Genomic DNA, 18,458 nt, shown 5'->3' on the forward strand with positions numbered 1-18,458 from the left:
ATTTCCAAAATATATAAAGAATTCAAGAAACTATATATCAACAAACCAAAAGAATCAAATTTTAAAAATGGGGTATAAGATATAAACAGAGAATTCTCAACAGAAGAATCTCAGATGGTAGAGAAACACTTCAGGAGATGTTTAACATCCTTAGCTGTCAGGGAAATGCAGTGTCAGCTCATGCTGAAGAGGATGTGGAGCAAGGGAAACACTCTTCCATTACTGGTGGGAGTGCAAATTTGTACAGTCATTTTGGAAGTCAGTGTGTCAGTTTCTCAGAAAACTGGGAATCAATGTACCACAAGACCCAGATATACTGACTGCTCTTGGGCATATACCCAAAGGATGCTCAATCATACCACAAGGACACCTGGAAACAACCTAGATATTCCTCAACCGAGGAATGATTAAAGAAAATGTGGTGCATTTACATAGTAGAGTATTACTCAGCTGTTAAAAACCAGGACACCAGGAAATTTGCAGACAAATGGATGGAACTAGAAAATATCTTGAGTGAGGTAACCCAGACTGAGACAGTCAAGCATGGTATATAATCACTCATAAGTAGATATTAGCTGTAAAATAAAGGCTAACCATGCAACAATCCACAGACCCAGAGAGGCTAAGATTCATGAGTTCATGGAGTGGGGACACCCAAATCTTCCTGGCAAGGGGAAATAGAAGGTATTTCCTGAATGGACTGAGGACAGGTAGGGAACATGAGCAATCAAGTTGTGGGGGTGATGGAGAGGGACAGAACTGAAAGAGACTACCGGAAAGGGGGGGCATCTGGGGGTCAGATAAAAAAACCTGGCACAAGGGACTTTCTCAGGAACCTACAAAGAAAACCCCAGCTTAGATTCCTAAAAATACATAGCCTGAATTGGCTATCTCCTGTGACCAGATTGGTGCTAGCCTAATTAGCATCAGAGAGGCTTCCTCCATCAACTGATGGAAACAGATGCCACAGCCAAACATTAGGCAGAGTTCAGGGAGTCCTGCAGAAGCAGGGGAGGAAAGATTGTAGGAGCCAGAGGGGTCAAGGACACCATAAGAAAACTCACAGAATCAACTAACCTGGGCTCATATAGAAGCTCACAGAGAATGAACTGACAAACCAGGGAACTTGCATGAGACTGGCCTAGGCACTCTGCATATATGTGACAGTTGTGTAGTTGGTCTTCTTGTGGACTCTTAACAGTGGGAACAGGGGCTGTCTCCCACTCCTTTACAGGCTTTTGGGAGCCTACTGGGTTGCCTTGCCCAGCCTTAATACATGGGGAGGTGCTTACTGCAACTTGATATGCCATGTTTTGTTGCTACTCATGGAAGAACTGCCCTTTCCTAAACAGAAATGGAGGAGTGGATTGGGGGTAGGTGGGAACAGAGGGGATTGGGGGTTAGGACTGGGAAGAGAGGAGGGAGTGGAAACTGCATCCAGGATGTTAAATAAATAAATAAATTTAAAGAAAAAAAAAGACTTGCCATGGTCATGGTGTCTCTTCACAGCAATAGAAACCCCAACTAGGACAATAGTCCTACCCAGATATGACAGGGAAGATATCACCGAAGGTTCAATAGTAGCATTTACACCTTGAAGGTAATCAACAGCTGTATAATTGGACATAAAGCCCACTTATTAAGAGGGAATTCATGCTTGGTACTGTGAACCTAGTCAACTACAAAAGGCTGATGAGGCCACAGAACCTAGAGAACTTAATACTGCCACTTTTCCAAACTAGTATAATTTTAACTGAATTCTAAGTACTTATCCTCTTATCCCACAGGTAAGTGTGGTGTTCCCCCTAAAAGAACTTATTGTTATGTTAAACAGAGACCACCATAGAAATCTATGACTTTTCAAAATGAAGAGAACAACTGACTGGGGGTACCTAGCTCCATTAGATATCATTTCTCCCCTTCCTCCCTCCAACTCTTCCCATGCCACTCTACCCCTGCTCCCAAATTTATGGCCCCTTTTTCTTTAATTATTGCTACATGTGTATGAATATATAAATACAACTTGCTGAGTCCATTTAGTGTTGCTCATGTGTATATATTTTCAGGGTTGACCACTTCATCCCTGGGGAAGATTGAATCTTCTTTTCACTGCAGTCATTATTTATGCATAGTTTTCATTTAGGGTCAGGGCCTTATGAGAATTCCCCCAAGCATGTCAAGCATGTGTGATCATTATGCTGGTCTTGGTTAGGTGACCATATTGTTGAGTTTTCATGGGTGCAGCTTTCCTGACATATACAGAAGACACTATATTGAAGCAGATGTTCTAGTTTCTGGCTCTTTCAAATTTTCTACCCCATCTCTTCTGTGATGTTCCATGAACCTTAGGTAAAGGGATTGTTTCTTAAGGCAAATCTTGTTCTGAGGGTGCATGTGTATGTTCGTATGAATTCCCTCCCTTTACCCTGCCACTTCATAGGTTCACTGACTAGGCTAGCTAGCTGTTAGTTTCCAGATGACTCCATGTCTGGGTCCTATTTCCCGTAGGTGTGCTGTAATTACAGATGCTCACTGCCACATCCAGTTTGCACTCTGGGGATTGAGCTCAGGTCACCAGTATTGACTCACTGAGCTTTGTCTCTGGACTCTTTGATTTTTTTTGTTTTTTGTTTTTTTTTTTTTTTTTGAGACAGGGTTTCTTTGTATTGTTTTGGAGGCTGTCCTGGAACTCGCTCTGTAGACCAGGCTGGCCTCGAACTCACAGAGATCCGTCTGCCTCTGCCTCCCGAGTGCTGGGATTAAAGGCGTGCGCCACCAACGCCTGGCTGACTCCTTGATTTTTGAGACAGGTCTAATTCTTGTCACCCAAGTTGGCCTCAAACTCCTGTAATCCTGCCTTAATTTCTTGAGTGCTCAGATTAAAGGCATGAGCCACCATACCCGAATGTGGTTGTGTGCCTCTTTGTGTGTGTGCACACATTATTCACATGGAGATCAGAGGTTGCTATTAGGTGTCTGTGTTAGTCCCTCTCTACCTTTTTTTTTTTTTTTTTTTTTTTTTTTTTTTTGAGACAGGGCCTTTCACTGTTTTGGCTAGGCTGGGTGGTTAGCTAGCAAGCTTCAGGGATCTGCCTGTCTCTCTCTGCAGCACTACTGCTACATCAGCTTCTTTTTTAAAATTTAAATTTAAATTAGAAACAAGGTTGCTTCACAAGTCAGTTCCAGGTTCCTCTCCGTTTCCCTCTCCTCCTCCCATGCCCTCCCACCAACCCCCCTCCAATATCCCCTCATTTCCCCAGGGAGGGTGAGGCCCTCCATGGGGGTGTCCATAGTCTGTCATTTCATCCAGGGCAGGGCCTAGACCCTCCCCCAAGAGTCCAGGGTGAGAGTGCATCTCTCATTGTTGGATGGGTGCCCAAAGTCCATTTATTTGCCAGAGATAAATACTGATCTACTACCCAAGGCCCAATAGATTGCCTAGGCCTTCTCACTGACACCCACATTCAGGGGGTCTTGATCAGTCCCATGCTGGATTCCCAGACATCAACCTGGGATTCAAGAGCTAACCCTTGTCAGGTCAGCTGTTTCTGGGGGTTAAACCAGCCCTCTTAATTCCTTTGGTCATCAGTCCGCCCTCTCTGACACTGGATTCCTTGAGTTCAGCTCAGTGTTTAGCCGGCTACACCAACTTCTTATGTAGGTGCAGTGAACTCAGGTCCTCATGCTTGTGTAGCAAACATTTTAGTGACCAAACAATCTTCTGATCTCGTCAGATACTTGGCTGTTTGTTCTTTGAGTTGCTTTACAGTTTTCTGAAGAAGGACCCCACTAACTATATCCTGCACTGTAACTATCCAGTCATACATTTCTAACTCCTGGCTTTTATTTCATTCTTCCAAATTATAAATTAACAACAACAACAGTGAGATTCTCAGCACTATTTGCATGTTTCTCTGAGAGGACCTGGCATGATATTTTACATTTAATTATTTGGTATGAACAGTCACTGTTTTGATAACAATGCATGTTTTAGCTCCCACTGCTAACAGGTATTTGCTATTTAGAATATCTAGACATTTAAATTGTTAACATTTGAAATTACATGGCAATGGTTTGGAACTATAAAATAAAGTAGTAAAATGTTCATTACTAGCCAGTTCAGTGATGTAAACATAACCTCATATTTTCTTGAATGGGTTATAGTACATAAGGAATAAAATTGTCTTTCAGTGATTTATGAGTTATAGGCTTGAATTATCACCTGTGTATCATTTTGGAATATTTACTTGCTTTCACATGAAGAATCAAAACCTTTGAATTATTTATAGATCTATGTAAATTACATTTATTTTGTAGAAAAAATGATAAGGGCTGGGGATACAGCTAAATGGTAGAGTTCTTACCTAGATACGAAGGTCGTGGGTTTAGTGTCTAGCACCATTAAAAATGATAATGAACTAATAACTACCATTATTATGAATGCCACAGTGAATTTGAGGTCAGAGGCCATTTTTTGAGATAGTTTTTTCTTACCACGAGTCTCCGAGACAGTCTTGTACAGCAGATACTTTTCCTGCATTCAGTCCTACTTTCCTAGATTGTAAGTCATTCAGCTTGGTCTGAGTCAGTCTCCCTCTATATTTTGCTTCTGAGGCAATCACACCTTTTAATGCTAAAAATATTACATGCATGAAGATGTTTGCTGCATTTTACTAAGAGACTGCCTAGGGTTGTTGTTATAGTGGTCATAAAACTTTTGTAATTAAAAAGTCACAGTTATGACTTACAAATAGGAGATACTAATACATTCTAAAATTAGTGGGAAGATTTTTAAGAAGAAAGAATATATGAATAAATAAGGTAGAGAGTGATAGAAGAAGATGCCCAATGTTTGCCTTTGGCTGCTCTATGTGCTTGGATGAGTATTCACACATGAAACACAGATGCACAATTTGAGGTACTTTTTAACAAAGGGCTAATAAAACCTAAACATAAAGTCAGCGTTTCATCCTTTTATCTGTCCTCAAGTGGATATAAAGGAACTTAAGACTGTGTATCGATAACCACAAAAAGATGCCTAAGAAACAAGCAAGCAAACTGTCAGATGGTCTGAAATAGATGGACTAGAACATAGAAATGGACCAGAGGTGTGATCAAAGGAGAGCTTCCCTATGGCATGGCTGACAGATGGCAAGGCACAGTGTGCTAAATAGGGAGTGGGAGAAATGACTGAGAGCTAACAAATGGTGGAAGCATCAAAGCACCTGAAATATCATCACTCTAACCCCTTTTTGATTCTCAATTTGAGGATTATTAGAACCACGAGGTCCCTCTATGTCAGGCCAAGTCTGTTACACTCTTCAATCAGAAATCTTAACGAGAGCCAGCTTTCCTGACTAGAGGAACCTGACGTCTCAGCAAAGTCCCTTGGGGAAGAGCTGTGCTTGCTGTCATACCTGTGCTCTCCTCAGCCTGATTGAAGCCGCAGATCTGGCAGATGCTCTGGACCCACTTATTCATGTCGGCCTCTGTCTCAGCCACCAGGTAAAAAGTGCGTTCACTGGTCTTGATATCAAACACAAAACTATCTTGAAGCTCTTTCTTGTTGAAGGTCAGGCCTGCATCCACCTGCTCACAGAAGTTCAGGTTGATGATCCGCAGGGGTTTCTTGGAGTGTTCATTCTTGTAGTATTCCAAAACATCTGGGTCGCCACTCATCCGGCCGCTCCGCAGGATAAACCAGCGTTTCTTCCAAGCCTAAATCACCAGAGACACAGAAAGAAGAAGGAGAAAATGCCATTAGTTATTTTAAAGTTTTTAGCAGGTCCTCACATATCATTGATTGAGGATGGGTATGACAGGTGGATAGGGCCTGGAAAGAAAGACTCCAAGATCATCATATGAGGGACCCACCAGATTGCTCAGTGGATAAAGGTACCTGCCACCACACCAAATGATCTGAGCTCAGTCCCTAAAATCCACAAGGTATGAACATTATCATTTGACTTCCACGTGTGCATCATGGCATTTGTGTTCCACCAAACAAATATGTAATTAAATAATTAAGATTGCCATATAAAAGAAGCCAATTGGCAGAAGACTGTGAACCTCTGACCATTGGCTACATGTAACAAAACAAGAGCATTCCCCCAACAAGAAAAACAAACAAATAAAAAAAGAAACACAAACCCCCAAAACTCAAGCTCTCTGAATGAGGAAGAAGCAGAGTGTTATATACTACCTATAAAGAAGCCAGACTGTCAAGGCCAGAGGGCCTGGGACCTGTGCCAGCTCTCTAGCCCACTTCATTATTGGTGTGCCTTTCTTTTCTTCATAAACTATCTCTTTTTCTGTCACTACCTTTGTGTTCCTAGTCCCTAGTCTCGTGTTGGGAATACAAGAACCCGAAATCTCAGCAAGTGCTTCCTGGACTCATTTCTATTAACTTAAGGACTGCTGAGCCCTTCTGGCACTCATGGCCTACACTTCCCTTTCAGATTTCTCAGCTCAAAAACAGAAGATGGTTTTAGAACTTGTTAGTATAGGAATACAGTAGTAGTACAATTCTTCCTTTAGACTAGATACATACTCATAAAACATCAGGTTAGAGAGCACTTACAAAGCCATAAAACCTCCAGCTTACAGGTTAAGGCATTGTTGAGTTAAAGCAACAATGTTATACCAAGTGTAGCAGAAAATTAATTTCCTAACTTCCTATAGTATGCCTCTTACCAACCATGATGTCAGTGAAGAATCACTGATAACAAATCTTGGTGGGAATGCTGTGAGCAACTACCTTTATGGCCCCCCTTTTCTTCAGTCCTGACATAGTTTCCCCAAGACCCATGGTAGTTCATTGCTCATTGCCAAGCATCCCATCTATATTACTGAATAGATGTCATATATTATCCCATATTATAAAATTTAAAACTTAGCTACATATGCTCTTAATCTATCTTCTACATTTTATCTCTTCAACAAGACTGAGTAAACTCTTAGTGGACTGGTACACAGTGATAAACCACCCCCACCCACAAACAACCAAAAACTAAATAGTCACAGACCTTTGGGTTGAGTTTAAATTCTACAACAGACTCATTACATAATTTTTCAACTAAGTTCCTTATTTCTTTGGATCTTTCCTTATTTATGGAATGAGAATCATAACCACTACTATCATCACCTACCCTATTTATGAGAGTTTTTCTAATGTAAATGAGCATCAATGATTTATTATTTTCATTATTATCATCATCATCACGATTCTTGCAACCTCCAGGAAGCTATATTAATTCTATCAATACTTCACACTCACCTTTTATTCTTGTTCTCAATTTCCTCAGTAATCAATTCTCTTGACCCCTCCTTATAATTTCCTTGCTTCTTTTCCCATTTCTCTTGTTTACTTGGCAAAACCACATTCTTCAGCTAAGCCTAATGTTCTGCCTACTCTACCTGTTCTCACTTGGCTTTCCTTTACATGGGTCACTCACAATGCCCAATAATCCTATTAACCTAGTCCAGGACTTCCTTGTGCTCTTTGGCAACAATCTCTAATCTTCTCTCTGTAAACCTCCAAGCCCTCTACTCTTTTCTTCTTTCATACAATCAAAAGAGATCCGATTCCACATTTACTAGTGCACCTGCCTCCACGATTACATTCTCTGGTATCTACAGGCAGCTCTCCTAATAATTTATAGCAGCCTACCTCCTAGGTACACACCCTTTCACCCACCTGGAACATCACTTCAACAACTGGGCCCTCTCCAGAGTAGTTGCTTCATCCTTCCCTACTAGAATCATTTCCACCATCTCAGAAAAAAGATAAGAAGTTTTTTTTGTTTTCACATTCATCTCTATGACTCAGCTTTGCAATTCCTCTTCAGTTAAGCTTCAAGCAGTTTCTATAGTACTATACTTATTTGTTTTATCTCCTCCTATATGAAGGCACTTCCATTAGGCTGCTCTCCACTGTTCCTCTTGAATAATTATCAAAGGACTTGAAGACTCCAGTGCTGCTAACTAGTTCTTGGACCTTACTGTGAACTCAGGAACATTTTACAGTGGCCTATTATTGACACACCTTCATTGTGTCACCTTCATTGACATACTTTCTTCGATGGGCTTTGGCATCCACTCTCAATTTCCCATGTGGTATTGCTTTTCCAGATGCCAGTGCTGTTTTTTTTCCTATTTTCTAAGCTCTAAAATGTTCTAATGCTCAGTTCTCTGATGGACTATTTCTACACCCACCATTGGTTCAAAGTCATCTACTTGCTGTAATTTCCAAATATCAGACCCTGGCCTAGCCCTATATGAGGAACCTGAGTCCTATAACCAACTCTCCATTATTAAACATTGCACAACTGGTATGTTAAAAGTGAATTTTCAGCCAGGCACAATAGCTCACACTTGTCATCTCAGCATTTGGCTAACACAGGATTGTTGCCACTTTGAGGTTAGGCAGGGCTACATAGTAAGTACCAGGTCAGCCTGGTATACGGAGGAGACTCTATCCTAACTCCTATTTACCTCTAAAATTTGACCTTCCAATATCCCTCAGACTCATTTCTTTTTTTTTTTTAATCTCTTCTATTTCCTGTTCCCAGGGAAATCCATGCATTCCTCTTTGGGCCCTCTTAATTATCTACCATCTCTGGGGCTGTGAACTGTAAGTTGGTTATCCTATATTTTACTCTTAATATCAACTTATGAGTGAGTACATACAACGTTTTCTTTTCCATATATGGTGATTTGAATGAGAATGCTCCCCCCACCAAAAAAAGCTTATATATTTTCAGACTTAATCCCTAGTTAGTGAACTGTTTGAAAAGAATTAGAAAGATTGGAGATGTGGACTTACTGGAGGAAATGTGTCTCAGGGGTGAGCTTTGAGATTTCAAAAGCCCATTCAAGCCCAGTCTCTGACCCTCCCTCCCCCTTGGAGACTGCTGCCTGTGGATCAGGATATAAAGCTCCAAGCACCATGCCAGTCTGTTCTCCCACATGATGGTCATGGACTGACCCTCTGGAACTATAAGCAAGTCAGACTCATTTCTTACGACAATCTTTCCCATCTTAGTTATGGCTATAACATCCTTCCTATATCAAAGTCAACTAATTCTCATATTCAACATTCAGTCTATCAACAAATTCTGTCAGTGAAAGAGTTCAAAATATATCTTCCTTATCTACCCTGTTGTTCTCTAATTACACTGTGTGATTATGTGCACTGGGGTCAATTATCTCCTTCCACTACATGCCTATTGAGAATTGACCTCAGGTCACCGGGCTTGGCAGCAAATGCACATCTCACCAGCCCATAATTGCATTGATTTTAATACCCTTTATGATTCCATCCAACATTCCATTCACAAAAGTGAGGTCAGAAAGCAGGATAGGATGTAAATCAAGATAGGCTGTAAATCAGAGTAACTGTTCCTTCTCTGCATGAAAACTCTTGTCTATCCACACAGAGTAAAAACAATTTCCTTACGATGGCCCCTAGGCCTAGGTTACAATTTGGGTCTTAAATAATTCCAAATCTTTGGTCTCAGCTTGTGATGCTATTTGGGAAGTTGTAGAATATTTAAGAAATAAGGCCTTAGGTCATTGATGACACAGCATTGAATGGACTATAGGACTGTCTTCTTTTCTCTGTTTGCTCCCTGGCCAGAGATTAGTGACTTGCTTTAACACATGCTCTCTGTCATAAGGTGCTTCCCTACTCTAGCCTAAAACAACAGGGTTGAATGCTGAACCCTCTAAAACTGTGATCCAAAATAAGCCTCCTTTTCCTCTCTTGTTTTTTCCCCTCTTCATGGTGCTGAGGATTGTATACAGGGCTAGTGTTCTATCTTTTCTCTCTATAAGTTGATTATCTCACAGATTTATGAAAACTTGACTAACATAGCCTGGCATGCCTGAACCTCATGTCTCATCTCATGATCTCACATAAATATAGCCCATTTTGTTGCCATACTGGCCTTAAATATTGCCAGGTGCATACCTGCCTCCGGCTCTTAATTTTAATTGTTCTCTCTGGAACAGTCCTTCTCCCACCATTCCCATTCCTTATTCTTTATTTCAATTGTTGAAGAACTGCTCCTCATCTCCCACTCCCTCCCCTTGCAAACATTCACATTCTTCTTTCTCCTTGTCTGGTTTCATTGGTGTCACTGGTTTTACTAGTACTCACACTATTTCTGCTGTCTGCACACTCACTTCCTGGAATGTAAACAGCACTGGCACAGGGACCCTTTCATTCTCATTTGCTATTCCTCCAGTGGGGTTTTTAATGAGAAATGTCCCCCATAGACTCAGAAATCTTAATACTTGGTTCCTAGTTAGTGTCGTTGTCTGAGATATTTAGGAGGCATACCTTTGCTGGAGGATGTATGTCCCTGGGGGTGGGCTCTGAGAGATCATATCTTGGCCCCACTTCCAGTTTGATTTCTCTGCTGTGTTTGGAGATACAAGCATTCAGCTTTCTGCTCCTGCTACCATGCCTGTCACTTGCTGTCATGTTTTTTCCCCATGATGGACTTCTAACCTTCTGGAAGCATAAGCCCAAACAAACTTTTCTATAATTGACTTGGTCAAGGTGTTTTATCACAGCAACAGAAAAGTAACCAATATACCATCTTACTACCATGCCATAGTCACGATATTTAGAATAGTGCTTCGCACATACATAGTAAACAAAAATATGTTCATTAATTGATTGCTTTCTAGCATAAAGTCCTTATGGCACTTAATTCGTTAACGGGAACATACATGAGATCTGATAAGCCTTAGATTAAATTAAAATAAAAAATTGAGGTGTTACCATATACAATAAAGTTGAGGAAAATAAAAATAAAGGGTATTTAATTCAAGTCTCATCAAATCCTGTCCTGGTTAGTGTTTATGAAACTCTATATACTTGTATAGATATAGCCAGCATATATACAGTTATATATGTACAGCTATATATATAGTATATATATACAGAATATTATGCAGTATATATTATACAGTGTAAAAATTGCATGATATTTTTAATAGTTTAACAGGTCAGCTTCTGTTTGAGTTGGAGTATCCCCATCAGTGCATTAATAGTCAAAGCTTATAATTAGGTTAGTTAGGTTTTCTACATATACAGAGATGTATTTGAGATGGATAGACATTCTTTAAACCTTTCAAAGACCTTCAGAAAATGGCATTTAAATGATTTAGGGTCTTTCATGATAGTGAGACACAACTGCTCCTGACACATCAATTACTTCTGAGAGGAAGATGGGCATCAAAAAACTTGTTATGGAGTTTGCTTTCAAGGTGGCAATATTAGCCATTTGGGCAAGGAACTGCTACTGCCTGGACTGTTTGACTATTGCTGTATATACTGGACATGCAGGACCCACAGGAAAGTGGCTGTTGAACTTGGACAGTCCTACAGGGTTCCTGCTTCATGGAAGAGTCTGCCAGACATTCTACAGGACACACACACACACACACAAATAACAAGCTGCCAATGCAGATGGACAGTTTAAAATTTCCTGCTTTGCTGAGAAGTCTGCCAGAGACACTGTGGCCTATGGGCTAAAGATGGATGCCCCAACGTTACAGAGGAACTTCAGGTGACTGTCCAGGTATCGAGATGTCTCTGTCAATTCTAGAGTTTATATATTATCCTTCTGTGGTCTTTGATGGAGTTAAAGACAGCTAGTTATAGTTCTAGTTTTCCTTAGTTATGATAAAATATAAGCTACATATAAGAATTTAGACTCACACAGGATAGATGACAAAATACTTTCTTTAAATCTTACTTTATGTTAATGGACTAAATATTATAACATTGTTCTTACTTGATAACTGTTCTGTTACATATAATTTAACAATGTTAAAGTTAAAACCTTTCTTTTTATTTAGACAGAAAAGAGGAGATGATGAGAAAAGTCCTTTTGTGTATATGTTATCTTATTGGTTTATTAAGTAAAGCACTGCTGGCCAATAGGGAAGAAAGATAGGTGGGACTAGGAGGCGAGGAGGATTCTAGGAAACAGAGGCACAGTCAGTCATGATGTAGAACATGGGAGAAGAGTTCTAGATCCTTTTCTCTGGTAAGAGAAGACCACATGGAAATACTCAGATTAGCAGTTATGGATTAATAATTAAGTCAGAGCTAGCCAATAAGAAACCAAGAAAGCAGCTAACAGCTTCATAATTAATATAGTGTTTTGTGTGCTATTTGGGGCTGAGACAGCTACAGGACCCAGGCAACTGGCAGAAAGAGTACACTTTACAGTTGTGAACTGCCATGTTGATGCTGGGAATTGAACCTGAGTCCTCTGAAAGAGCGCCAGGATTCTGAATCAATAAGTCATCTCTCCTTCCCCAGTGCACATATTTTAAATGCGTTATAGCTTTAGCAGTCAAGATTATGTGTATTGGAGGAAAGCTACAAATATACAGAACAAGGTAACAGAACTGAGAATTAGGTCTATATTATTACTGACTGATTTTTAATTATCTCTATTATTACAATTATTTATTGGGGGGGGGCAAGTGTAGAGGTTAGAGGGCAACCTGGAGGAGTTAGTTCTCTCTTTCTACCTCATGTAGGGCCTGGAGATGAAATTTGGGTTGCCAGGTTTGTTAGCAAACATCTTTACTCACTGAAATATCTTGTTGCCTCCCACTGAGTTTTGATAAAGGTGCAAAAGCAATTCAATAGAAGACAAATAGTCTTTTCAACAAATGGTGCTGGAGAAACTGAGTATCTATATAGAAAGGGCCTGGGAAGGAGTGGTGGTACATGCCTATAATACCAACTGTGCAGGAGGATGAAGCAATAAGATTGTGAGTTCTGAGCCAACTTGGCCCACACAGGGATACCTATGAAAAAAATAGGCTAACAGTAACAAAAGATGAATTATGGATTTGAAAATGTCAAAGCTATAAAATATTTAAAAAGTAAATAAAGAACTGGATGGATCAGCAGTTAAGAGTGCTTGCTGCTTTCCCAGAGGATAGGAGTTAGGTTCTCAGCACACACGTGAGGTGACACACAGTCCCCTGTAACTCCAGCTCCAGGGGATCTGTCCCTGGTTCCTGTGGGCACTTTTGTGCCCATGTGCATGAATGCGTACACAGATCACCCCCAAAATAAAAAAATAAATATTTTTAAAAAAGGTAAATAGATGGATATTTTTATCATATGATGAATCAACAAGTTTTTTTTTCTAAGTAGTCAATGAAAACAAAGATAAACAGAGCTCTATCATAGCTATGTGGGATAAAAAAGAGAGGCAAGACACAAACATCCCTTTTAAGTGACTTAAAATATTTATAAAGTTTCAGGAAGATGAGACATTAATGTATAACCCTAAAAGAAGCAGAGTTTTAAAAGTACCATAAAAGAGACACAATATCCTAGTAGATCACTGAAACAGGAACTCAAACTTTTAGGGACAGATACAGAGAGAGAGGAAAAGGGAGAAAGAGGAGAAAGAAATGAATGACTATAAACAATAAGGAAAGGAGAAAGACTTTTCTTTTGAAAAGATCACATAGTATGAACAAGGCCAAGGCATGAGAAAAAGATAAGACAGGTTTGGAAAATTTGGTGAGTCTCTTAACTGTGGATTATCTTTATTGGTATTAGGAACCACTCAGTGGCTCAGGAGCAAGAAATGCTAAATAGTCCTCTGTACCTACTTGTTAAAATGTTAAATAGTGCTCATCTAGCAATGAGGAAGGTGAGTCAGAAAAAGAAAAATGAATAAGAGACAAAAAGAACAAAAAACAAAAATAAACCAACAACAAAACCCCTCTATTTAGAAAGCCATTGCTATAGCTTTCTATGGCCAGAGAAAGTGGCAATCTAAATTAAAATAATGTGACAGCAGGATCATTAGCTTGGGCAACACATTTGAGACCTTTCCTAAAAACAAAATAAAACACCAGAAAAAACAAATTCAAAAATCACCAAAATGATTACATGAAATGAATAGAATAGAGAGGAAGAAACAATGCTTAAAGAAGTACATAAGATAGATATACCATCAAAAAAAAATGTTGGAATTTGTGTTTAAAATCAAGTAGATATCCCCACTTACTCTGATGAAACAGAAGTGACTGTTTTCCTTTTGTACCCAAATCTAGTCAGAAAACAAACCATTTCACAATTACCCAGACCACAGAGACACAAATGTGGGTACACATGACCTGGAAGTTGCATCACTGCTGCCGTTGAGCAGAGTGCATGTCATGTGATCCTGTCTGTCCTTTGGGTTATGTCTGTATGTGTGCAGAACAAGGTCATGACTTCCTCCTATTGCTCTTTGGCAACTAGAAAATTATAATAGGCCCCAACTGAAACTTAGGATGACTAAATCTTATTTTAAGTATTCTATTGATAGTAAAGGACTTTTAAAAAATCCCAGTATATCAGCCTTTAATGAGATTCCCTGGATCATAAAAGAGTGTTCTAAGTGTAAAGGCTGCTTTACATATGGAACAAGAACTTGATGGTTTTAGGTTGTTCCACATACTGAAGTTGAACTAGGCTAGTTCCTACAGGGGAGTTGTCTTTTGTTTTAAGGAAGAACTTCCTAAAGTTCTTTTTAGCTTCTGTCTTGAAAACTGAAAGTACTTCTTTTTTTCCCTTAACAAATGTATTTATTTATTTCACATCCCAGCCACAGTTACCCCTTCCTCCTCTCCTCCTAATCTCCCCCCTCTTTTGCAACCAGCACCCACTCCTCCATTTATATTTAGAAAAGGGCAGGCCTTCCTTGGATATCAACAAAACATGGCATATCAAGTTGCAGTAAGACTAAGAACCTTCTCTTGTATTAAAACAGAACAAGGTTACCCATTATGAGGAATAGGGTTCCAAAAGCCAGTAAAAGAGTCAGTGATAGTGCCTGCTCTGACTATTATTCAGTCCCATAAGAAGACCAAGCTACATAACTCTCATGTGAGACCAGTTTAGTTGATTCTGTGAGTTTTCTTATGGTGTCCTTGACTCCTCTGGCTCCTACAATCCTTCCTCCCCTTCTTCTGCAACATTCCCTAAACTCTGCCTAATATCTGGCTGTGGGTCTGCATCTGTTTCCATCGGTTGATGGAGGAAGCCTCTCTGATGCCAACTAGGCTAGGCACCAAATTGGTCACACAGGAGATGGTCAGTTCAGAGTACTTCTAAAACTCCAGACTCTTCTGTTTTGCCTTAAGTATTATAAACAGAACTCTTCTTGAATTACTAATGATTTTCTTAGACCCTGTATGGAAACTAGAGAATGTTTACTACTGGAAATTCTGAAAAAGAGACAGCCTAGGGTAGTGATCAGAAAAGTTTCTTGTAAAGGGCAGACAATAAACATTTTAGGGCATAGTCTTTGTTACAACTACTCAAATCTACAGTAGCATGAATGTAGCAATTTATAAGCAAACAGATCTAGTTTGTATTCACAAAACTATTCCAAAATAGTGGTGCAGGGCTGTTTGCTAAGCTCTGGGTTAGGGTAAAGTAGAAGAGACAGGAAGAAAGGTAGAGGGTGTTCTAGGAGAATGTGCTTAGAAGTGGGTGAGAGACCGAAGTCAGTTCCAACCTGGACAGCCTCTCATGGTGTTCACTAAGACAATCTGATATCACAATACCTCATTTAACTAGATTACTCAGATTCTTGGAAGCAAGAGATGTGTTCTTCTGAAGAGCCAAGCTAAGCAGGACCTTCTAATACTTTCTTCCCTGGCAGTTGAAAATATTCCTAAAACTCAACAATCTTCTGCCTTGCCTTAGGTACTATACTATAGATTAACAGAACTCCTTTTTGATGACTTAAATTTTCTCAGTGCCTCCAATCATCTTTCTCCAGATCCTGTGGGTAAAGTTGTAGAAGGGGCAAGGCATTTCTTGGAAGAGAGTTTCACATAACTTCTAGAAATGGGTGTGTCCTTTTAACTTCCCTCTTCTGATGAAGGTATAACCAAAAACTGCCAATAGGCCAAGAATGCCTGTCAAGTGAGGATTATAGTCCATCAAAACCTAACAGAGGCTATCACATATCAATATGTCAAGTTTAGGTATAACACAAAATACTTTATCTTTAAAAATCTCCTCAATTTATTTTTTTTGAAAAAAATCACTATAACTAACTCTAAATCTACCCCCATCCTCCAGACTTACAAATAATGACAGGGTTGGAATTATATTTTAAGCAATCATATAGACATAGCAGATTTATCCAGACTTATGAATACAATTATATCCTAATTTATTTCAGTGAAAAGTACATTAGGCTAGTCTTCTGTCCCATTATACTCAGTATGAGCATGGAGAGAGTACATTCCTGGAGGATTTTTCCCGAACATGGACTGGCTCTGTAGCTATATTCTTCTAGGAATCTTTCAAGTGCTGTGGACCCCTGGGACTTAATAGTCTGAAGGAATCAAAGAAAAACATTTCCTGAGCTCCTGCAACATCCATGTGCTTTCTGTCCCCTATCATATTTAAATCTTAAATTAGCAAGGGATGGTAAATATACATCCCTTTTCATAGACTGGGGGAAAAAAGCTCAGAGACTATACAACTAGCAAACATCACAGTCTCAGATCTTCTTATCCCAGAGGTGTAGTGAGAGCCCAGAAAAGAGCTTGAGGAGACAGAGACAAACTGCTGATAAACTTGGAGGAACACTGGTTATAGAGTTTATGGAGATGATGATGACAGAACACAACAGCAGCACTAGAGTTCAGGTAGAGCTCAGTACAAAGTTAAATGACACATGAAATGCGAACCCCCAAGAGAAGGCAGTATAGTCACTTTTGCTCCTGACTTCCTATATTCTCTCAGACTCCAGATGAACACAGAATGAGCTTTATCTAATCACAAGACTGTTACATTGAGGTCAGGGCTCTTTTTATCTCAGCACTTAGCACAGTACTTAGAATTCATAGCGTACTAGATAACAGTGATAGTCATATTAAAGGAGCAAAGGGAAAGAATATCTGTTTGTTTTTCTGTTGGTAAAAACAGGAAAAGTGAAAAAAGTCAAAGCTCTCAGACAGATGACCTGCCACTGTAATGTCATACCTACCCTGGGTGAGGAGTACTGCTCAGACACCAGAAACACAATGGACATCCAGGAAAAGCTCATGTTCTATATTTGAAACTACACTAATTACAGGTTGTAGTGGGTAGAGCATAAAGCATGGGAAGAACTTCCAGTGAGCCATGGTGGTTGGCTCAGCAATCAGCACACAACCAAGCCAGTTCAGTGGTATTAAGATCCAACTCCAGCACCATTTTATATGTTAACTCAAGCTCCCTCTATCAATGCAAAGGGAGCTGTGATGATTTGGGCCTGAAATTCAGGGATTGTTATTTACAACCTAGGAATAGTCAATCCAGAGAGAGCAGAATTCTAAGATGAATCCTGTTCCAGGTATGGAAAAGAAGCAGGAAAGAGGGTAGTCAGAAGTTTAGCTAATCTAAGCTATGTAGGGATGGAGGTGGAGATAGGAGTGGACCAGTAAGACAGAAATTACTCCTGATGAAATATAAGTCCTAAATCAAATTCATTCAAGAGCTAAGTCTCTCCTTGGGTCTGTTGGCTTAGGTAGCTAGATTCTCATTTAAACTTTTCTCATTGATTTCTTCTCACCTACAAAAATCTTCCTCTTCCTTTCTTCTGACTGTTCACATCTATCAAATCTATTAGTGTCAGGCTCTTTAAGATCTCATGGTCTTCAGAAAGGACAGGCAGGTACAATCTGTAGTATAATTCATTATACATAGGTTATTACTTGATCAATGACATGAACAAAATTTGTGGGTTCTCAGAATTCTATTCTGCCTGGGAAGAGACAGGCACAGCAGAGACGATATTTAGGTTGGATCTGAAAGGATGGAACATTCCACCAGTTGAAAAAAGAAAAATGTTACAGGGAGAAATTTTCAAGCAAAAAGAATGAGTCAAATTGACTCTTGATACTCTAGGAAGTTATGTTTAGTAAAGTCAGTACAATGAACTAGTGACTACTGAATCTTTATTCTTGGGGATATAGGATTGTGCTTCTGTGAGCCTGTGCTTACATTTTTTCTTTGTTTTTGAGACAGGGTTTCACTATGAAGCCTTGGTTGTCCTGGGGCTTACTATGTAGATCAGGCTGGCCTGCCGCTCAGAGATCAGCCTGCCTTTGCCTCCGAAGTGGTAGGATTAAAGGCATGTACCACTACGCCCAGATCTAGATAGTTACCTTAATAAACCTTGTTTTCAGTGTTTCCATTCAAAGACATCTTATTTAATATATATATTGTTGACTAATTAGCACAAACCTCAGGATCAACAGCATGAACAAAGCATATTGAACATAATTCTCAGTAAAACATACCCCAGTCTTCTTTTGCTTAGACACACAAGACATAACACCTCAGCATTTAAAGTACTTAGTAGATCACTAGCAAAAAACATAAGAATCTCTAATAGAACATCACATACACATACCCC

General features: G+C 39.6%; 1 protein-coding gene across 1 annotated transcript in view; it reads right to left on the minus strand.

The window, feature by feature from the left end:
- Gab2 (GRB2 associated binding protein 2) overlaps positions 1-18,458 on the minus strand; it is a 164,989-nt gene that overhangs the window by 59,778 nt on the left and 86,753 nt on the right. Inside the window, exon 2 of the mRNA XM_005073940.4 lies at positions 5,418-5,718. Within this exon, the coding sequence (XP_005073997.1) occupies positions 5,418-5,718 (301 nt within the window). The remainder of the gene's footprint in view (positions 1-5,417; positions 5,719-18,458) is intronic.

This window comes from Mesocricetus auratus, unplaced genomic scaffold (genome assembly GCF_017639785.1).
Source record: "Mesocricetus auratus isolate SY011 unplaced genomic scaffold, BCM_Maur_2.0 Super-Scaffold_4256, whole genome shotgun sequence".
Lineage (NCBI taxonomy): Eukaryota > Metazoa > Chordata > Mammalia > Rodentia > Cricetidae > Mesocricetus > Mesocricetus auratus.